General features: G+C 34.2%; 3 protein-coding genes across 6 annotated transcripts; 1 reads left to right on the top strand and 2 right to left on the bottom strand.

Annotated features, from left to right (window-relative positions):
* Nucleotides 1–220: 220 nt before the first annotated feature.
* On the bottom strand, nucleotides 221–9,509 carry LOC107781097 (retrovirus-related Pol polyprotein from transposon TNT 1-94-like). Of its 4 annotated transcripts, none has more exons than XM_016601735.2 (2): nucleotides 8,753–9,476; nucleotides 221–362 (listed from the first exon to the last, which is right to left on the bottom strand). In XM_016601735.2, exons 1-2 carry the CDS (start codon nucleotides 9,257–9,259, stop codon nucleotides 318–320), a joined length of 552 nt encoding a protein of 183 aa, XP_016457221.1. In that variant the 5' UTR covers nucleotides 9,260–9,476; the 3' UTR covers nucleotides 221–317. The 4 variants fall into 4 exon arrangements, with proteins under 4 accessions (XP_016457221.1, XP_075093662.1, XP_075093663.1 ...); XM_075237561.1 differs by lacking the exon at nucleotides 221–362 and adding an exon at nucleotides 380–6,078 and having other exon boundaries at nucleotides 8,753–9,509; XM_075237562.1 differs by lacking the exon at nucleotides 221–362 and adding an exon at nucleotides 383–6,078 and having other exon boundaries at nucleotides 8,753–9,479.
* Nucleotides 9,510–10,286: 777 nt separating this feature from the next.
* On the top strand, nucleotides 10,287–15,327 carry LOC142172779 (uncharacterized). Its single transcript, XM_075236464.1, has 5 exons — nucleotides 10,287–10,524; nucleotides 12,910–13,163; nucleotides 13,532–14,264; nucleotides 14,405–14,925; nucleotides 15,106–15,327. Exons 1-5 carry the CDS (start codon nucleotides 10,287–10,289, stop codon nucleotides 15,325–15,327), a joined length of 1,968 nt encoding a protein of 655 aa, XP_075092565.1.
* Nucleotides 15,328–20,123: 4,796 nt separating this feature from the next.
* Nucleotides 20,124–22,188, bottom strand: LOC107781098 (non-specific lipid transfer protein GPI-anchored 6-like). Its single transcript, XM_016601738.2, has 3 exons — nucleotides 21,702–22,188; nucleotides 21,017–21,112; nucleotides 20,124–20,478 (listed from the first exon to the last, which is right to left on the bottom strand). Exons 1-3 carry the CDS (start codon nucleotides 22,051–22,053, stop codon nucleotides 20,354–20,356), a joined length of 573 nt encoding a protein of 190 aa, XP_016457224.1. The 5' UTR covers nucleotides 22,054–22,188; the 3' UTR covers nucleotides 20,124–20,353.
* Between the last annotated feature and the right edge of the window lie 1,712 nt (nucleotides 22,189–23,900).

The following is a 23,900-nucleotide window of genomic DNA, read 5'->3' as shown; positions in this document are numbered from 1 at the left end:
TTGGGGTACTTTCCACACGTATATTACGTTTCGTGTTGAAAATATTGGGTTCAGTTAAACTCATAACATACTACATGATTACATAAGTATGGAAGTTGTCTAGCATATCAGCGATTGACACAATCCAGAGTTTAGTGATGTTCGACGAAACTTTACATATTCAAGATTAGAAAACTTGAATATCAAAATACAGAGTGTTTACTGCAGGAAGAATTTGTGAAATTATTAGCCTTGATTTTCTTTCACTTCACAAGAAGTGAAGTAAATAATACATTTGCGACTGCTCCTTTCAGCATGAGGTGCATATTCTTTCCCATCTACTCAGTACTAAGCATTTGCATATCATTGACAGGAGCTGGAAGCTGCAAAGATAGATAATTGGTTGTTACAGCTTACAAACTATAAGGGGTCGTTTGGTTCGTGTGTATAAAAATAATGCTGAAAAAGGTGTATTAGTAATGCATGGGTAAGTAATGTAAGTATTAGTTATGCAGATATTATTTCTTCTCCATTGTTTGGTTTGGTGTATCAAAAATTTAAAAATATTGCATATTAGCCTTGGTATTGCTAACCATAAATTGCTATGTATTAGTTATACATAGAATAATACCAAATAGGTTGTATAACTAATACTTGCAGTAGTAATACATAGGCTGAAAAAGTGTACCTAACAAGGAATTAGTAATACCAAAAGCTAATGCATGCATTAGTTTCTCTAATGCATCCTATCAAACAACCCCTAAAACCTCATATATTTTCTGAGTCACTTCTCAATAAATAGATCAATCAGGTTTCAAGAATTACTGGTGTATTACCAAATATCCACTATGGTACAACTAGTAAGAGTGACTTAAAGAAAAGTGGTGAAGTTAAAAAGGTTCGGTGCACGAAATATTCTGCGTTTACGCAAGGTTCAGGGAAGGGCCGCACCTCAAAGGGTGTGACGTAGCAGCCTACCTTGATGCAAACATTAATGGCTGATCCCACGGCCCGAACCCGTGATACGTCACATGAGGACAACTTTACCGTTGCTCAAAGGCTCCCCGAAGGATATTGAAAAGACTTGCCCAAAATCATTATGTTACACGTGTTCAATTTATTCCAATAGAAACTCCACAATCCAAATATAAGCAGTTCTTTGAAGGAATTACCCTCAGTTGCTACTGTTAGATCCGTGGTTATCCTGTATTTGTAAATAATGATTCTGGAAATTAGAACGTTATCTTGTAAACGTAAATTTAAATGATACAGAAATTAATTCGAGCTCACTGAATTCACAGTGTTTCCTTAAGGAATTTAATCCCCTCCTAGTACCCAAGGTTATAGATTATTTCCTCCCAGGATAGAACGAATTACACACTGGTGTAGCGGTACTTCAAACCCCAGTGTTTCAGCGAACACAAAGTTCGGCAGCAAATCACACTTATGGATGCTTTGTTTGTAGTTAAAAACAATGCAGAATAAGGAGGACAACTCAGAAGTCGAATGGAAATTCTGAGAGGAAGGAATGCAAAGTATAGCCAATGTTGAATTCTTACTGAAGAGAATATCAGATTGCAATTCGTTTTTCCAGTGTATACGCAGTGTATACAGAGTATATATCCAGTATATACAGAGTGTATATCCAGTGTATACAGAGTGTATATTAAGTGTATACAGAGTGTTTCGAGTGTTTTTTCCGATGTTTCTTCTTTCTCTCCAACTTATGCTCTATTTATAGCAGTTATTTGAGAGAAATCCGCCCCTCCATGGTGCAACAAGCACTAGGCTATCATGGAGAAAACACTTACATGGTGGAATGTACACTTGCTTGGTGGGAGGAGCGCTTGCACCATTGTGGGAGGTGCACTAGGCTACTTACTGCTTAGTGTTGCAACACAATACACGGATTGAAAAATATCCGTTACAAACACAGATTATATCACGTTAATATTCACTATTAACAAATAAATTTGGTCCAAAAAATTAATCAATCGATCGATCATTTGACCAAATCCAAATCCAAATCCAAATCCCATTTTCCATTCACTCTAATTTTAAGACTATTTCATCTTAAACAAAAACTCAACAATCCTCCACATGAATGGGGAATGGCTATATCACGGAAGTATGCATGAAAAACTTGTGTGATTTGCAAACAAGGATTAATTGCATCTGGATAAGTAGGTTTCCCTTTGAACTTTCCGTAGTGAACTTATGTCGGATATACTCGGTCAATCGGTAGATTTGATATCTTTGAACCGTCGAACTTTAGTGTATACCTAGACAACCATAAGTCACACAATCAACACTTAACCGTCTTTAGTTCTCATTGTTGTGTTCGTTTCAGCCATGAACACTGCCTGGTTTCATAAGTACGTAGAGAATTGGCCGTGCAAAATTCTCCTTGAAACGGCTAATACTTCACACTTACATAGGTGATTCCTAAACGTGTCATCCCATAGATACACTATTTGATATACCCTGTATCAAATTTAGAAATCATTAAAAAGCCTTAATGCTTTATCCTTGGTACTGAACATTGTCTCATCACGAGAATGGACTAAAATTTTTTGTTGACAATGTTGAACCGTCACTAATGACTTTGTTTGATCTCCTTGAACCTAGATCTTGGGATCTCCAGTCTTCTAGGTAGAGTTACCACCACAATGACTTGTTCTCGGCCATAGTCCTATTCCCCTCGATGATTTCTCAACTACCTCTCTAGTTAGGCCTTTTGTAAGTGGATCCGACATATTATCACTTGACTTTACATAGTCAATCGTGATAATTCCTCTAGAGAGAAGTTGCCTAACGGTTTTATGTCATCGTCGTATATGACGAGATTTACCGTTATACATAACGCTCCCAGCCCTTTCAATTGTCGCTTGGCTATCACAGTGTATGCATATTGGTGCCAACGGTTTGGGCCAAAATGGAATGTCTTCCAAGAAATTCCGGAGCCATTCAACTTCTTCACCGGCTTTATCTAAGGCTATGAACTCAGTCTCCATTGTAGAGCGGGCAATACATGTTTGTTTGGACGACTTCCAAGATACCGCTCCTCCACCAATAGTGAATACATATCCACTTGTGGACTTCGAATCAGTTGAACCGGTGATCCAATTTGCATCACAATATCCTTCAATCACCGCAGGATATTTACTGTAGTGCAAATCAAAGTTTTGGGTATGTTCTAAGTATCCCAAAACTCGTTTCATTGTCATCCAATGAGATTGACCTGGATTGCTCGTGTATCGACTTAGTTTACTTATAGCACAAGCTATATCTGGTCGTGTACAATTCATGATGTACATTAAGCATCCCTAAACACGAGCATAATCCAATTGTGATATGCTTTGGCCTTTATTCTTTGCTAGTGCAAGATTTACGTCAATTGGAGTCTTTGCAACTTTAAAGCCCAAGGCTTGAATTTTTCAAGTACTGTCTTAATATAATGAGATTATGACAATGTCAGACCTTGAGGAGTCTTTTGGATCGTAATCCCCAGAATTAAATCCACAATTCCCAAGTCCTTCATATAAAACTTGCTAGTTAGCATACGCTTAGTAGCATTTATGTTGGCAATGTTATTACTCATTATCAGCATATCATCCACATATAGGCAAACAATGACTATGTGATTTGGAACATTTTTAATGTACACACATTTATCACATTCATTTATCTTAAAACCATTTGACAATATTGTTTGGTCAAATTTCGCATGCCATTGTTTGGGTGCTTGTTTTAGTCCGTAAAGGGACTTAACAAGTCTACATACCTTATTTTCTTTACCTGGAACCACAAACCCTTCAGGTTATTCCATGTAAATTTCTTCCTCCAACTCTCCATTTAAGAAGGCCGTTTTAACATCCATTTGATGAATTTCAAGACCATACACTGCAGCTAATGCTACTAACATCCGTATGGACGTAATCCTTGTAACTGGGGAGTATGTATCAAAGTAGTCAAGACCTTCTCGTTGTCTATACCCTTTGACAACAAGTCTTGCCTTAAATTTATCAATAGTGCCATCATCTTTCATTTTTCTCTTAAAAATCCATTTAGAACCCAAAGGTTTATTTCCAAGAGGAAGATCAACCAATTCCCATGTATGGTTGTTCAATATGGATTCTATTTCATTATTGACTGCCTCTTTCCAGAACAATGATTCCGAAGAAGACATAGCTTCTTTAAATGTTCGAGGCTCATTTTCCAATAAAAAAGTCACAAAATCTGGTCCAAACGAAGTAGACATTCTTTGACGTTTACTACGTCTTGGATCCCCCTGATTAAATGTACTTTCTTTTGTTTCTTCCCGAGGTCGTTTAGATCCTTCACCAATCAACTCGCATTCCTTTTTATACGGATATATATTTTCAAAGAACTCAGCATTATCTGATTCTATAACCGTATTATTATGAATGTCGGGATTTTCTGATTTATGAACCAGAAATCGATATGCTTTACTATTAGTCGCATATCCTATGAAAATACAATCAACTGTTTTCGGTCCTATTTTTACCCTTTTGGGTTTAGGAACTTGCACCTTTGCCAAACACCCCCACACTTTAAAATAATTCAAGTTGTGCTTCCTTCCTTTCCATTTTTCATATGGAATGGATTGTGTTTTACTATGGGGTACTCGATTTAGTATTCGGTTGGCCGTAAAAACGGTTTCCCCCCACAAGTTCTGTGGCCAACCAGAACTTATCAACAATGCATTCATCATCTCCTTTAATGAACGATTCTTTCTTTCTGCAATCCCATTGGATTGGGGCGTGTAAGGGGCTGTTGTTTGATGAATAATTCCATATTCTAAACATATTTGTTCAAAAGGAGATTCATATTCACCACCCCTATCACTTCTTATCATTTTGATTTTCTTGTTAAATTGCGTTTCAACTTCATTTTTGTATTGCTTGAATGCGTCTATTGCATCATCTTTACTATTAAGTAAGTAAATATAGCAATATCGAGTACTATCATCAATAAAAGTTATGAAATACTTCTTTCCACCGCGAGATGGTATTGACTTCATGTCACAAATATCTGTGTGAATTAAGTCTAAGGGATTTGAATTCCTTTCAACCGGCTTATAAGGATGTTTAACATACTTAGATTCCACAAATATTTGACATTTTGATTTTTCGCATTCAAACTTAGGCAATACTTCCAAGTTAATCATTTTTCGCAAGGTTTTATAATTGACATGACCCAAACGTACATGCCATAAATCATTTGACTCAAGTAAGTAAGAAGAAGCTGAAGTTTTATTATTAGTTTCAACAACTATTACATTCAGCTTGAAAAGGCCCTCAGTAAGGTAACATTTTCCTACAAATATTTCATTCTTACTAATCACTACATTGTCAGATACAAAAATGCACTTGAAGCCGTGATTTACAAGAAGTCCAGTAGAGACTAAGTTCTTCCTAATCTCGGGAACATGAAGGACGTTGTTCAAAGTCATAACCTTGCCAGAAGTCATCTTGAGAAATATCTTACCGTATTCTTCAATTTTTGTTGTAGCAGCATTTCCCATAGAGAGCGTCTCTTCGGGTCCAGCAGAAGCATATGTAGAAAATGCTTCCCTCACATCACAAACATGGCGAGTGGCTCCAGAATCAATCCATCACTCCTTTGGGTTTCCTACCAGGTTGCATTCAGAAAGCATGGCGCACAAGTCATCAACATCATCATGCTTTTCTACCATGTTTGCTTGACCCCTTTGCTTGTCTTTCTTCCAAGCACGACACTCCGTAGATTTGTGTCCGGTTTTCCCACAGTTGTAGCAGTTACCACTGAACCGCTTCTTGCTTGGGTTGTATTTCGGACCAGAATGCTTCCACGCCTCAATCACGAGAAAGCTATCATTCTCTGGAGTTTCATCTGGAAGATCAGGAACATCTTCCTTGATGAACTTCTGTAGACATAACGTAGTCAAGTAGAAGAACATCTTTTGCTGCCAGCGCTTGAAATCCATCCCGGAAAATTTTTCGGATTTCTCTGCCGGTGCCAATGCCAGAGTTCGACTTGTCGATGCGTTGGCAGTCATCATCGGAACAACTTGATTTTCGTCATTCGCCATTTTTACTGTAAAAATGACACAAACAAACGTTTAATACTGGAGTGAAAAAATCACGTAGATTTTAATCTCCAACAAAACGCCACGAAGGCTTTACTCTCCAAATGGGAGTACACAAAACCACAAAGGTTTTAAGTTTCCAGAATAATAAGAATTAACACAAATACAGAAATTAAAATTATTAAATTCCTTAAGCTTGTTAGATCTGTGGTTATCCTGTATTTGTAAATAATGATTCTGGAAATTAGAACGTTATCTTATAAACGTAAATTTAAATGATACAGAAATTAATTCGAGCCCACTGAATTCACAGTGTTTCCTTAAGGAATTTAATCCCCTCCTAGTACCCAAGGTTATAGATTATTCCTCCCAGAATAGAACGAATTACACACTGTTGTAGCGGTACTTCAAACCCCATTGTTTCAGCGAACACAAAGTTCGGCAACAAATCACACTTATGGATGCTTTGTTTGTAGTTAAAAATAATGCAGAATAAGGAGGATAACTCAGAGTCAAATGGAAATTCTGAGAGGAAGGAATGCAAAGTATAGCCAATGTTGAATTCTTACTGAAGAGAATATCAGATTGCAATTCGTTTTTTCAGTGTATACGCAATGTATACAGAGTGTATATCCAGTATATACAGAGTGTATATCCAGTATATACAGAGTGTATATCCAGTATATACAGAGTGTATATTAAGTGTATACAGAGTGTTTCGAGTGTTTTTTCCGATGTTTCTTCTTTCTCTCCAACTTATGCTCTATTTATAGCAGTTATTTGAGAGAAATCCGCCCCCTCCATGGTGCAACAAGCACTAGGCTATCATGGAGGAAGCACTTACATGGTGGAATGTACACTTGCTTGGTGGGAAGAGCACTTGCACCATTGTGGGAGGTGCACTAGGCTGCTTATTGCTTAGTGTTGCAACACAATATACGGATTGAAAAACATCCGTTATAAACACGTATTATATCACGTTAATATTCACTATTAACAAATAAATTTGGTCAAAAAAATTAATTAATCGATCGATCATTTGACCAAATCCGAATCCAAAACCCATTTCCCATTCACTCTAATTTTAAGACTATTTCATCTTAAACAAAAACTCAACAGCTACTCTGTAAAGGTAAGTTATAAATTTGGAGACACGAGAAAATAATGAGCAAAACATAGGGAGGAGAAGAATACAGAGAGAATTCTGCTTATCTTGGCACAAAAATAATACTATAAAACAAACTATACACACACTCTTAAAAGAGCAGACTATATAACACGAACTCTTGCCTAAAACCTAGCTTATTACGGTTTTCACATTAAAATAACAAATTGTTCAAATCCATTAGTCAACTATTTAGGGGTTGACTGGTAGCTTTTTCTTTTAATCAAGGAAAACCAGCCACCTCTATAGTCTCTGCCACAATCTTTGGCACAGTCTTTGCTCTTCGGATGAACACTTTATGGTGAGTACTTTGTGTATACTGGGTAAATTCCCTAATGTGTAATAGCCTACAAATCACACAAAGGATGTAAACCGTACTAGGCAACCGCTGTGCGACAAGCTCTGCCTAGAAGACATTGAGAGGTGATCAATCTCAGATCATCTGTATGGATAACTGCTCTCCAAACCAACTGGCCATCACCGAAGGAATGACTTGTAACTTTTGCTCAAGTAATATTATTATTTTCTCAACCTAAGACTGCTCTACTTGTAGTGACTTTTTCTCATTTGTAAGTCATGTTAACATACCTAATTTGCAAAAGGCAAAGAAATTATTTTTAATGATTACAGTTACCAAAATATTATCCAAAAATCACAGAGAATCTTATTCAACAAAATCCTCACTATTTTCATCTACGTTATTCGAATTCACCGAAAATATCATTAGCTGTATGTTTTGGATCCTTCAAAAGTAGACCATTTTTGAAGAAGCCGACACGAGTACAACAACATTTTGAAGAGATCGCGCAACATAAATTTTCACCAACTAGCCAAAAAAGGTAATGCACACAACCATTTTTAATATTACTACATCTCTCAATTAAATGATCAGACCTTTCAAGTTTCAACCAATAAAGGCTAACAATTCCTCAAATGGAAGTTTTGGTAAACACATAGGATACTCCTAGACACCAATTTAGAAACTTCGTTATTCTCTCCGTTTTAAATTATCCGTCATTGAATAGTTGTCTCAAATATTTGTCATTATAGAAATTCAAGACTAAATTAATTTTTTTTTCTTCCTATTTTACCATTAATATTATATGTTCTTGAAAACTACAAGTACCTTAAGAATAAGCAAAATTTTAAATGTACAGAGATTATAAAGAAGAATAAAACGTCAAAAATTTAATATTTTCTTAAGAGACGTGCAAATGAATGAACAACAAAGTTAGTAATGTGAAGTTAACTATCTAACCTTTGGGGAGAAGTAAACTATTTTCTAGAAAAATAAGTTATTTTTGGTGTTTGATTGTCAAAAGAAAATTTCCACCAAAACTGAAAATTATTTTCCTTCACGATTATCTCAGCTCTTAACGTATAACTGCTTTAACTAACACTTCCAAATAATTATCAATCTTTACTACTCAACACTTCACCAAAACACTACCCAGTTCGCTAAACAGTAAATTCGATCGAATATCTATATAAAGATCTCAAAATTCAAAAAGATTTACCTGTAGAACTTGTCTCAAAGATCCACCACAAGAGCTCAACCAAATTCCATTATTCATACAAGAATGAATAGTCTCAAACTGATTCACATCAAGCTTCTTATTAACAAACCCAATCTGAAAGTAAACACTATCAGAAGGTGGCAAATCAACTCTAATTTCATTAACATTGAACCAAAAAAAGAATCTTTTCACTTCAATCCCTTTTAACTCAGTCATTGACCCAATACTTAGCTTTCCACTAATCTTTTCAGCATAATAAACCAAATATTCAAACTCTACATAACAAGGGGTCTTTAAAAAAACTTCAAAGTTTCCATCTTTATCAAGATTAAAGGATTCCACAGTGTCTGGAAAGATGCCACGTGGAAGCCCAAAATCTGGGAGAATATCATATATTGTCGGTTTTGGTTCTGGCTGTGGTGATGGGCTGAGTATGAAAGAGAGGGTAAAAGGGGTTAATATGAAGAGAAGAGAAATACCCAAATGGAATCTTGAATTGGAAGCCATGTTTGTTGAAGAAATTGAGCTTTGGAGTGAAGGTAGTGCTTTAGATGGTTGTACTTTCTGCTTAAAGAGTTGTACCTTAATTGGATGGGGGGAGAAAAAAAAAATAGTACAGTTTTATAGGTTAGAGAAAGAGAGAGTAGTTAGTTTTGGACTTTTGTGATGACATAGGAGAAAGAAGCCAAAAAAGTGCAATTTCTTGGAAGGTGGGAGTGTTTAAATTATTGAAATATTGTGGGCAATTTATCTCCAAAAGTTAGGGACATATTTAATTATTCAAAATTCATGTACTACCCTTATTCAAAATTAGGGACATTCTTAATAAAGGAATTCTTTAATAGTGTCTCGATTTCAAGAAAGTTTAGTTAATTATAAAAATCTTCACTATATACATCACTTTAGTTCGTGTGCCTAATTAAACACGTTCTTTTATATTCTGAGAGCTTATTATAAGTTGGCTAGTTTATAATAATCAATTTACTTTGACAACACCAAAGTATAAAGTATATTTTTTGAAAAACTTTCTCTCCCTACTCTCTCACTCATGCTCTCGGCGCATGTTAGCTAAACATACGCCGGTGTGTTCATGGAAGGAGAGCAAGGACGGGGATGAGAGAGAGGGCGAGGAAGACCAAAAAAAGTACCCATAGTTTCCTTTGGGAGCTCAGTTGGAGCTCGAATTCAAGGTGATGGAACTCCTAAGGCAGCAACAATGGCTTCCCCTGTGCAAATAGCTGAAGAGATTAGATCTGTGAAAACAGGATCTACATCAAACCTTAGTGGGATTTCAAAGAAGCTGACCATGAATGAACCTCTGAAGAATACTACAGAGGCAATAACTCAGAGAAATACAGAATCAAAGGCAGTGGAACTAATGAAACAGGGACTTCAGAGCATAAATCAACTAAACAAACAGCAGAGGCAGCAAAGCCGTTGAGTGCATGGACAAATCTGTTGAAAGGAAATAGGTATGCAACAAATGGTATGACACTATCCTACATCCCAATACAAAATTGTAAATGGCCAAACTATGGTGCAATTAGAAGCAGAAAAAGTAGAACCAGAGGAGGAAAAATGGAAGTGTGCTTTAATTGCCTACATCATAGGAGAGACACCAGGATATAATGCCATGAGCAGGTATGTTAGTCAAAATTGGTTGAATATAGAAGCATCAGATGTCTATTTGCATGAAGAGGGATATTATGTGATTCGATTCCACTCAATTACTGATATGCACACTGTTTTTTATGCTGGACCATACACCATTAGTAATCGACCTATAATTTTAGAACCTTGGACAACGGAGTTGGATTTCAATAACGAATTTCCCACTGAGATTCCCCTATGGGTCAAATTCCCCAACCTTCCAATGAGTTGTTGGAGTAGCAAATCCTTGAGTAGGATAGCAAGTGCTTTACGAACCCATTTGTTTGTAGATGAGGGTACCACAAAACAAATAAGGATATCCTTTGCAAGAATGTTGGTAGAAGTAAACATCAGTGATCCACTTCCTTCTGAAGTTACAGTGGTCGATCCAAAAGGCAGACACTTTCAACAAGTTGTGACCTATGATTGGAAGCCTGAGTTGTCACGACCCAAACCGATAGGCTGCGACGGGTAACTGAGTCCTACCTGTCAAACACCCCTAAGCATGCGTCTAAGATATGAACCTGAATAACACCTGTTGAATTACGAAAATAACATACATGAAGAAAACTTGTCAACAAGGCATATGTACGTATACACGCAGAATACAGTGGGCGAGCAGGTAAGGCTGCTATAAATAACTATACATCCAAAACTGAAAGCCGACAAGGCCACATACAGCCCAACTAGACATACTGTCTACAGACCTCTAATAGAAACATAACTGTACAAAGACGGAACTGGAGATATATATATATATATATATATATATATATATATGTGTGTGTGTGTGTGTGTGTGTGTGTGTATGTGTGTGTGTATATATATATATATATATATATATATATATACATATGTAGTGAATGTATAAAAATTGATTCATAAGTTGTGCTAACTTATGAATATTTTTAACTCTATGTAGGTAAATAATCCAAATAATTGTGTAAATCAATTTTTGAAAGATATATCTTGGGGACCTGGGCTTCAGGTCACAACAATGTCTAAGTACGTAGTGAATGGTTATAAGTTTCATACAGAGGCGTCAGTACGAAAAAATGTACTGAGTATGTAAGGCATGAAAATTAGTACGTAAAAGATATAGATGAAACATGGAATAAAGAAACACATTTTAAATTTGAATAACTTTGTAAATTTTGAAACATTTATAATATCATGCACATGCGTATAAATGTCGTGACATGCATAGGTATGGGTGTGCATAATATCATCAAGCCACTGAGGGCATCCTATCATATCGTCTCGGCCACTGTGGGCAACATCATCAACATATACCATCTAATCAGGTGGTGGTGCATATATAATGCCGTAATCTTTTTCCATATCTCATATACATATATTTACATATATACGCGTATATAACGCCATATGGTCACGGGTCGATACACATGTATAAATGGGTGAAATACATGAAAAATACGTAAAAATTTCAATATTCCTTCCGGATAAACTTTTTTAACTGCGTATTATTCTGAGACCCATGAACAGAAGATGATAATAATTCACATGGGGAATCAAGAATATAGACACCCCTAGTATTTCTATAAATAAAGTAATTTGTGGAAACTGTGCATTTGCTCGTTTCTTTAGTATAGTTTAGACCATGCCAAAAGAAAGAAGGAATGGCCTTAACATACCTAGAGTAGAAAAAACTCCGTATAATATTCTTGGAGAAGATTGCACCGTACTCCTTTAAAACCGTAAAAGTTTTACGTTGTTAGGCTTCTAAAAAGCCTCATTGTTAATAAAGTGTTAGAAAATCATAAATTTGAAATTTTGATAAGATGGCAACGTTCTACTCTTGATAAACTTCCTAATGTAAGAATTGATAAGAAATGATGTATCTAATACAATTGTTAAAGTTCCTAATGTAAGAATTGATAGTAAATAAATTGATAAGAATTGTAAAAGTTCCTAACACAATTCTGAGAGAAAGAATTGCATGGAAATGATGTGTCCCTTTCTTTGCTAAATGAGTTGCCACCTATAAAAATTACTTAAGAGTCATCTTAAGTTATATGCGGGGGCTGTCATGTTTTGGGAGAGGGGGTGTTAGCCTTATCCCATAATTTAATAGTTAACAGGGGAATGTCTTGTTACCCGGTAATTAATCAATTACCCGTATAATTTAAAAATTATCTCAAATTACTTAAAATTCTACTTATTTTAATATACTTTATATATACTTTATACATTATACTATCGTGGTCATATAGTACCTTATATGGTACTAGTTCATAATCATCGGGTATTATTGCTTAACCTATATTTTATCCCAAATTGGCCACTTTCAACGAAACTCGTTTTCTTTAATTCGTGTACCCTTTATCCTTCATGACACTTCTTTATCGCTTGTTATAAATAGCGTAAATACGTTAACATCAAGATGATCTCATACCCAAGTCTACGTTAATTAACTAAAGACGAAACTTTTAACGTACGAAAACGCGAGATGTAACATGAGTGCTGTGGAATATGTCAATTAATAGGTTATATCTGCCATGAAAAGGATAAACAGAAGTTGCAACAGATCCCTCAACCCAAAATAAAGAGGAATACTAAAGCTGTCACACAAGAATGGAGGTGCAAAGGACCTACGAAAGCACTTTCAACAGGTGGTGATCAAGCAGAATCCTCTGGTGAGGGCAAACAACAAGACCAGCAGTATAATGAACAGAAAAGTACTCCTCCTGCTAATAGAGTGGAAGAGAGACCGGAAAAGAGCAGAGCGAAAGCTTTGGAAGTAAGCCCGGAGTTCAATCTACAAAACTTCCCTATCCTATGCTCTGTTCCAACCAAGAATGGGTTTGAAGTGCTACATGAAGGAAGCAGTAAAGTCCAAGGCCTACCCCTGGATAGAGGAAGAGGTTCCAAAATTATCTAATGAATTGGATATTTTGGAATGTTAGAGGAATGAATAAGAGGTATAAACAGAAGGAATTGAGGAATTACTTTAAAAATAAAAAAATAAGACTGGCAGGGCTTATAGAAACAAGAATAAAGGAGCACGATTCCATGAAGATTAACAAAAAAATAAATCCTAACTGGGAGATGATTACTAACTACCAAACTGCAGCAAATGGAAGATTGTAGTTGGCCTGGGATCCACAGTGGTGTAAAGTTAATCTGTTGAAAGCTGAAGCCCAAATTATCCATTGTGAGGCCATAAGCAAAGTAGGGGATCTGAATTGTTGCCTCACCATAGTATATGGTTTCAATACTATTGAGCACAGGAAATCGCTATGGGATAACTTGCGAGGAGCAGCAGTAGGTATCAATAAGCCTTGGCTTGTGGTGGAAGACTTTAATGCAATTATGTTCCAGGATGATCGACTATTTGGTAATCCAATTACATATACTGAAATTAAAGACTATTCTGAATGCGCACATGAATGGCTCCTAACAAAAATACAATGGGGAGGAGACTACTACACCTGGTACAATAAATTGCCAGGATCAGACAGAATTTATAGTAGATTGGATAGCGCTTTTGGAAATCATGAATGGATGATGGCATGTGGGCACCTGATAATGAAATATGATGTACCTTTCATATCAGCTCATGCCCCTATGCTACTGACATTAGCTTCTTCTAGCAGTAATATCAGGGTACCTTTCAAATTTTTCAATGTATGGGCCAATCATGAGGAATTTCTGAAGATAGTAGAGGAGATCTGGCATCAGTCATATACCACAATCAAGATGAAGAACATTTGGGTGAAGATGAAGTGTCTCAGACCAGTACTAAAGAGGCTGAATAATGAAGAGTTTAAGTTCATTAATCAGAAAATAGAAAAGGCCAGGCAAGAGCTAGCGATCACTCAAGAGCAAATACACATGAAGAGTAATATTGAACTATTGGAAAAAAAAGAGAGTTAATACAAAACTTGGAGAAATGGTCCATGGCTGAAGAAAGTGCTTTGTAGCAGAAGTCCAAGGCTAACTGGATCAAGCTAGGGGACTCCAATACTAAATATTTTTCAGCCCTGATCAAGGAGAGGACTCAGAGAAAGCAGATAACAGAACTTACATCACTCAGCAACAAAAGGCTATCTGAGCCAAAGAAAATCAAAGAGAAAATAGTGAATTTTTACAAAGGCTTGATGAGATATGCAGCTCATACATTACCAACAGTCAACAAGATCACTATGAGGAAAGGACTAACCATCTCACATCAGCAAAGAATAAGACTATGTGCAGAGGTGACTGAACATGAGATTTATGAAGGCTTATCCTCAATAGGAAATGACAAATCACAAGGTGTGGATGGATATAATGCATACTTCTTCAAGAAAGTATGGTCAATAGTGAAATCAGAAGTAGTAGAAGCTATAGAGGATTTCTTCAAAACTGGAAAATTGTATAAGAAAATAAACTGTACAACCATCACTCTGATCCCAAAGACTAACAATCCAAATTCAGTGAAGGAGTATAGACTCATTGCATATTTTACTATCCTATACAAAATGATTGCTAAAATATTAGACTTCAGATTGCAAGGTGTGGTACCAGACATCATTTGTGAGACCCAGGGGTTTATCCCGGGAAGAAAAATAGCTGATAATATAATTCTTGCTCACGAGCTTATCAAATCCTATACAAGGAAGAATGTATCACCCAGATGCATGATAAAAATTGACATGCAAAAAGCGTATGAATCTGTAGAATAGCCATTTCTGAGGCAGATGCTTGCAGAGCTTGGATTCCTAGAACAGTTTATTACTTGGGTAATGGAGTATGTCCAAACAGTAAATTATACTATGATGATCAATGGTGAGCCAAGTGAACCTTTCAATGCAGCAAGAGGTCTTCGACAAGGAGACCCAATGTCTCCTTTTCTGTTTGCAATTGCTACGGAATATCTAAGCAGAAAGCTCAATGAATTGAAAGAAGATAGATCCTTTTAGTTTCACCCAAGATGTGCAAAACTAGGAATTACACACCTCAGTTTTGCAGATGATCTGTTCCTCTTTGTCAAAGGGAACTTAACTTTTATTACTGCTCTACACAAGTCTTTTAGCCAGCTTTTTGAAGCTTCAAGATTTCAGGCTAATCTTGGTAAGAGTTGTGTGTATTTTGGTGAAGTTAAATAGAGATTCAAGACAACATATTAAGCCACTTAGGTTGTGTGCATGGAACCTTACTTTTTAAATACTTGGGGGTGCCTTTATCAACAAAGAAGCTCACATTACTACAATTGCAACCACTAATACAAAAGATCACAACTAGAGTAACTTCTTGGACTGCCAGAAAGTTGTCCTATGCAGGCAGAACTTAGCTGGTCAAATCTGTGCTCTTTAGAATTCAGGCCTACTGGGCACAACTGTTTCTAATACATGCAAAGGTCCTGAAAACTATAGATGCTTATTATAGAAGCTATGTATGGTCAGGGAGTAACACAATCACTAGGAAAGCTTTGGTGGCATAGGATAGAGTGTGCGCTCCTAAATCATTAGCTTCTATGATTGTGTTTAGATAGCTAATTGTGTTTGATTAGCTATGATTTTGTACAGTTTCAAAGGTGATTAATACAAAAATTTAGTTACCAAAAAAACAAAAAGAAGTACAAAGTATTTTGTGTATTGATTTTAACATAATTTCTATTAACTGAACAAAGTACAAAGTAAAATCACATTAAGATATATTTAGCCATGATTTCAATTTTATAAGTTCTGAATTTTAGAACAACGATTATAACTACTAATTAATTATTGGATTCTAAATTTAATACATATACATATTTAATGATTTTTATAATAGAAATACACTTGTAGATATTGAAAATTTGTCAAATTAGTGCATACAAAATTTGGACTAGAACATATACTAGATGAGCCCATTAGGGTTGCTTAATGGCTACTCCATCCAACCCCTAATTCATGCTTATAAATATCCTTCAAAAACTATCTCAGCAGTTCTATAAACTCTCGGAATATACGTTATGAGATCAAATATACGATCTTCGAAATTTCATAAAATTCTTGGAATATTCTTTAAGAGATCAAAGACATTTCAAATCGGTCTTGCTCAAACTACTAGCAACATTCAAGACCCAAATGGAGTGCTGCTATATGCTTCTTGATCATCAAATACATCAAGGAGATGCATATCATCCTACGTTCGAGAAATACGCCACTAAGGCCCTCGAATTACGGATAACAAATCGGAGGAAAGCATTAAGGGATAAACAGAGTTGTAACCCGAAATTTTTATTAATCTTTATAGTTATTTGTGGTTACAGTTTTATTTTTTCTGCACAAATTTATTGCAAACAACACTATTGAACAAAAACTGTCGAGTTCGACCGAATTCGTATTTGGACTTCTACCTCCATCCATGTATTCACAATATTGTGCCAACCTCTAAATATACCTTGAAGAGAATGTGATGTATTAAAGTAGAGAGAGAAAGAAAATAGTGTAACTGAATAGCGTATTTAATGGCTTAGGGCTAGGAGGTAACCAAAATTAAATATTTTGCTATAAACCTTAAAAGGTATGTATAGAATATAATTTTTTTAAATAGTATTTATTTAAAATAAATAAAGTGTTAACCTTTGCTATATATGATGTGTATTAGTGTGACACGATTAAATTTACTCTTTTAAAATCAGATGCTTATTTCCTTGTTACGACGAAGAACTATGCTCACTATGAGTAATTTCCCTATAATAAACAAAACAAAAAATCGAGCTCCTATAACATTTAAGCCATTTTTTTATCTCAAATGAGGAAGCAAATAAATAAACAAAAACTTGTTCCGTTTTTGTTTAACGTGAATATTTTTTTTTATAATTATAATTAATCTATACAAAATGTGTTCTGGTCCTTGTCATTTTCCTCACCTACTCTTGCCATATCATGTGGTTAGGAAAATGGAGATGGACTAGCAAATGGGTACGGCAGAAGAGTTGTAATATATATATATATATATATATATATATATATATATATATATATATATATATATATATATATATATATATTATTATTATTTTTGTAAGAGAGGAAACCCACAGTCGCTATAACCTCTATCCTCTGTCAATCTTGGAAATCTAAGGCTCGGATTACAAATATATGTCTAAAATTTGGTGAGGAAAATTATGCAGTAGCCAATAAATGTATCGTATAATTAGGTGGGATGCGCACAACTTGCTTGAGTATCACATGTAATTTTTGTCTATCAGGCAAGGTTAGTAGCTAATTGAGCAGGTTTAGTGTATATTCATAGGCAAAATTAATGTATGCATACATTACAATTTGAACTTATACCAGATAACCAATAAAGACCATTTTTTAAAAACACTATTAAACGGAGCCAAAAATTCAAATCAACCTTATAAAAATCATTCTTGTAAATCACCCTCTGGCATGGGCTGTTTGTTCGATAGAAGGAAGAATTGGCCCATTTTTGGTTGGGAAATTACCAACTATGTCCATTTATAAGTAGCTCATTACAAAAATTGGCCAATTGATAAAATATTACTAATATTAGCCAAATTAGCCAATTAGCTATTTGTAGTAAAAAAATATCAAATTTTTGCTGTGTTTTGAGTGGGTGCTATTGGAATAGATTGGGCACAACTTAAGGAGCTTGAATCTCAATTTTTGGGATGATTTGGTGAAGTTTTGAGGTGGTTTGAATTGAAAATTCGAAGTAAAAACTGAACATGAAAAAAATGATAGGTGTATCATACTGTGTATCATTTGTGTATCACATATGTATCATATTTGTATCAAATTATGTATCATATGTATATCCATGTATACCTGTGTGTGAGATACATGCGTGATACATGCGTCGCAGAAGACTTTTTTGAACTCGATTTAATTACGAATTTTGATAATTAACCAGTCCAAATCACCTCCAATCTTTCTCAAATTTTGTATATTGACTTATCTGTATATTTTCAATGAATTTCAACTATACCCATTGAAAAGGTTATTTTTTTTGTTTAGATTTTTGGAATATTGTATATATTTTTGTATTTCATCACCTTATTTGCTACCTCATCCGTGAAATTTTCTTTCCATCTTGTATTTAGTGTTGCTAATCATGCTTAAAAATATGGAAGGTGATTTTTGCATGTGATTCTTTGAGAGAAAGAACCCTTTTATTTGGTTTTTCAATTTTTGTTGGCTAGTTTAGTAAGTCTATGACTAATGGCTAGAGGTTGGTAAGTTGAGGTTTATTTGGGACATTTGTGTAAGTTTCCCTTTTTGGTTTAGTCCATGTTGCGCTGATTTGTCGTTGCCATTTTTTTTTTTTTTTTTTACAATTCACAATTTTATTAGATAATTAGTCGGGGTATTATCACTTTTAATCCGCGCCAGAAATTATTTACATTTATTAGCCTAAAAATATATATAAAATATATATTATTTTTGTATATAACATACAAAATGTATATATATTGAAAAAATATAAAAAATTTATATATTTTTCGACTATTATTTTTACGGCGGCTATACAGTGTTATTTTTTCTAATTAGTCTTTGAAAAGTTTTCTTTTTCCATCATTATATTAGTCTATCCTTTATAAAAAAAATATTAGTCAATGCTTTTCTACACATTTTGAACTATCCTTTTCTTTTCTATTGTAGAGATACTTATTTGAAAAAACAATTCACGTTATAATATACTGGCATTCGTATTTGCTTTGTTTTCTCGGTTGGCTCTTTTAGACACACACATAAACAAAAATATTACTTTAAAAGTAGTGATTTAAATTTCCATGCTTAACCATAGATTAACTTATCTTTTCTAAGCCGATGGTCTTTCGAAAACGGCTTTTATATCTTCTTGAAGGGATGAGTAAGGTCTACGTACATATTATCCTCCCCAGATCTCACTTGTGAAATTAGACTGAGTTTTTTGTAGTTGTTTGTTTAACCCATAGATTAACTTAACATGAAGCTTAATAGATAGATTAATATTGATTCTTTGTTCATTCTTTATAGCTCAATGTTTCATAATTTTATAATTAACTTGCTAGTTCTCCGTGATTTAAATGGAATTCTTTTACCATTATTTAAGGTTCTTGCAAAAGAAATGGGCAAAAAAAAAAGAGTAAAATGTATATAATTCATATACAAGATATCTAAATGTATAGATCGAGAAAGAGTTTGTCCTTTTCAAAGGACACTCAGTGAGTGCTTTATGTGATTCTAATTTTAATTTAATAAACCAAAAATAATAAATAGAAACAAGTGCTAGTAACATATTTCAAAGGACACTGTGATACTTTGGGCGAATCTTTCATCGATAAAATATGAGAGAGATGTTTGGCATATAAGTAAACAAGTCTTAGACTCTAGTAGTGCATTTTAAAGTTGTACGGACCTATACCCAAAACAGACAATATCACTAGTGGACTGAACTGTTACATATAGTATCAGAGTCACTCCGCGTGCAACATTGAATGATGGTTGGGCAAACTTCAGCGAGGACGCTGAGTCCCAAGGGGATGTATGTGTCACCTTAGGCGAATCCCACATCGACAAAATACGGGAAAGATACTGAATATATCAATAAACATATCTTAGACTAGTGACGTATTTTAAAGCTATGCAGACCTAGACCCAAAACGAATAATATCACTATTGGGCTGGGTTGTTACAAATACAAATAAGTAAATAAGAGGACCCAAAGTAATTTATCATCCATTTTTTAAAAGTGGGGTGGTGGTGTGAGAGATTCCAAAGACAAAAAACTTGTAAGTTTCATACATAGCAAATATTAATTCTGTTTTTGACAGCTCAAAGGAATAACAGAATCCAAAGAATTAAAGAGACAAATCAGGAGCTACAAAAGAAAACAAAGGCACACTAATGTAAGCCAACACCACAAAAAAGGAACATAAAAAGAAAACATAAAAAACAATAAGGTACAAAAATACAATAATAACTATGTATTCAATTATTAGGTGAGATATTAAAGCACCATAATAACTAAAAATCCCATAGTCATCTCAACAATTCCCATCCATTTTCTTCTATCTCCTCCATCATTTTTCTCATTAGCTGTAGTTGCTGCTTTTCCATTAGAGCTTCCACTAACTGTAAAAGGAAAGGTCATAAATGAAAAAATATTACTCAATTAGTTTCAATTTATATGATAGTAGCAGCGGCAAACCCAAGATTTTAAAGTAGTGGATGTTTGCCGAAAAGAGTTCCGAAAGAAGAGGAAAAATAAATTTAGTAGTAGGTGTTCGCTCAATATTTATCTAATTTTTTTATAATTGTCTGTGTAAATCTACTAAATTTGGTGAAAGCCGATGGGTGCTTGAGCACCCACAAGGCTCCGTGTAAGTTCGCCGTTGAGTTTAAGAAAGAAAGAAAGATTTTTAACACATACCAAAAGTATTGATAAAACTTATAGTCTTAACATGTCATAACATTTCTATAACTATGAAAACATGATATTAAGGATAAAATATGAAGTTTAAAATTAAGAATTTTTAAATATAAAAAAGTATCCTTTTTTTAAATAACTTTAAAAAGAAAAGAGTGACGTATAAAATAAAAAGACAAAAAGGCTAGCATTAGATTTAATCAAATCTATTAGATTAATGATTTTGTAACTTTTCATGTTTACCTGGTGCAGATGGAGCACTAGAACTTGCTTTTGCGCTCTTAGCAAAATCTTCAAAAACCTTAGCATCTGGTGAATTTGGTGGCAAGTGCAACAGCTCTGGCATAAATCACAACTCCAAATGTTATAATACATCTAAGTATACATTTTTATTTCAAATATATAACCTTGAATGACACCAAAAAGTAATTTAATTTATATATACCGACAACATAAAATTAACGATACAGTCAAACCTCTCTATAACAACCTCATTTGTTCCAGATTTTTTTAGTTGTTATAACGAAGTGCTGTTAGGAAGAATATATATTATAACATTGCATGAAAATTGGTTCCAAAAGAATCTTGGCTCTTATAATGAATACTCCCTCCGTTCCAATTTATGTAAACCTGTTAACTAAGTATGAAGTTTAAGAAAAATGAACACTTTTGGAATTTGTGGTCCTAAACAAGTCAAAAAGGGATCCAGAGTATTTGTGTGGTTATAAAAGTTTCTCATTAAAGGTAGAATAAGAAGTTTAAGCTAAATTGTGTCCAAATTTAAAAAGGGGTCATTCTTTTTGGAACGGATCAAAAAGGAAATAGGTTCACCTAAACTAGAAGAGAGGAAATAGTTATTATATAGCGATGCTAACTGTTATAGAGAGGTGTGACTATATACGTATGAGTATGAGTGTGATGTACTTACCCGGGCACATGGATACATTAGCTGCATTAACAGGAGCATGGCATAGAGTAGGGAGGCTTAGTGCAAGAGTAGCATTGATCTTAAGACCAAGGCTAGGATCATCTCTATCTTTCACCAAAACACAAAGGCATTTCTTGCTCTTGTCCAAAACTTCTTTTAAACCGGTGCAACAATCCGGTGTGGGAGCTTTGGCGCCTCCGCTAACATAAGGAAGACACGTGGCGAGACCGACGAGTTGGTTAGCACATTCTTTTTTATCTTTGTCAATATCTGCTCTTGAAAACCCTAATAAGATCAAGAAGAAGAAGAAGAGGAGGAAAGGAAGTTCAAAAGTAACAAATTTTGAACCCATTGGAACAAATTTTGAAGGAATTTGGGAGTAGTAGGAAAAAAGATAGACAAATAAAGTGATGGGAAAGTTTGGTTTTTATGCTTTGTTTGTGACAATTGTCTTTATTGATGTTGTACGAAAGAATGGAGGAAATTGGGCGTAGTGGGAGATGAAATAAATAGGTTAGTTTATAGTTTGAAGTCTAAAAAGTTGTGGACACTCTAGATGCTTCACATGTGATCTTACTATATTTTCATTACTGTATTAATAATTAAACTAAAAGAACAATATTTCAACATATTCTTTAAAGAATATTATTTTTATAATGGGAGGGTATATAGTCTTGTCAAAATGATCACTACAAAAAACGGGAATTAGCTATGAACTTCGTCGCTAAATTGCTCGTAGCTAGCAGAATTTCTTGATAATCCGTTGTTAATCGTCGCTAAGTGAGATTAATGATGGATTTTTTTATTTAGCTACAAAATTTTGTCCATCTCTAAAATCTGATCTTTTAGTAGTGGGTAAAAATTATCGTCATGTGATTAGGAGATTTTAAACCACGAAAATAACATCTAGTAAAGATGTAAGGTACGACTGCTTACATATGACCCAATGTGCTGCCCTTCCTGAAGTCTCACGCATACATAACAAGAACTTAGTGCACCGAACTGACATTTATTCGTATAATAATGATCAGATCTCATATTTTCAGTTTATTTCAAAATCAAAATAAATTAGAAACAATAGAATTCATATGCTTTTAGTGACCTATTGCGGTTTGTAAATTAGCTAGTTAGTCGTGAAATGACTAGAGAGTGACTATAGAGAATTTATTCAAAAGAGCTTAAGTTTTATACATTATCCTATCATTTAAATTATAACAATTAATTATTCATAAAAACTCAGATTAGTAACCTGAAAATTAAAGCATGAAAGATATCTACTACATAATTGGAATACAATGATATTCTTAACATTCTTTTCATTATTAATATATACTAGTTTTAGGGTACGCGCTTTGCGCGTGTACCCCATATTAATGAGTTCATAAATTTTAAAAATTATATAAATAATGTGTGTGAGTTATAAAATAAAAAATAAGAAAAAAGTGTAAGTTCCCGAAAATGATGAATGTTGATCCTATTTAGCTAGTTCAATTAAAAAAGTCATCAATGGCTTATAGTGAACTTTGAGAACTTATGTAGGAATTTCGTACGAAAAATTTTAAAAAAAAAGAAGTAAAATTGTGTCTCTTCTAGAGATATGAAAACGAAAACATTGATCATGTAGCTCGTAAAAAAATATTGGCAAGTGATAATAATGAGTCTAAAAATAATGTAGAGAGTTGTCATTTATTGCTATAAATGCAAAAAAATAAAAAAATAAAAAAATAAAAAAATATTGTCTCCTCACTAACAGCTTGTTTGGATGGTTGTTACTTATTATATTGTATCGATTGTTACTTTAAATACGATGTTTGTTTTGATTGTTACTTAAATTAAATTTTATTGTATTGTATCGTTAAATTCGTTGTTACGTAACGACGAGATATCCACTTTATGTAATGACCAATTTGGTGTGGTCGCGTCGTTACCTTATCTCTTTCTCTCATCTCGCCCTTCATTATTATTAATAATTTTATTTTATCATTTACCCTACCTTTTTATATAATAATTTTACTCCGTATCATAATTTTTCTTTATAATATTGCAAGTTTATTCTTCATATTAATGGTGCGTGATATCATGAAATAACGGCAAACGATACAATTATCCAAACATTATATTCATCAAACGATACAGTACAATACAATACAATATGATACGATACATTACGAAACGATACGTAACAACCATCCAAACAAG

This window comes from Nicotiana tabacum, chromosome 18, assembly GCF_000715075.1.
Source record: "Nicotiana tabacum cultivar K326 chromosome 18, ASM71507v2, whole genome shotgun sequence".
NCBI lineage: Eukaryota > Viridiplantae > Streptophyta > Magnoliopsida > Solanales > Solanaceae > Nicotiana > Nicotiana tabacum.
The sequence above is the reverse complement of the archived record's forward strand: the minus strand, read 5'-3'. Positions and strand labels throughout refer to the sequence as shown.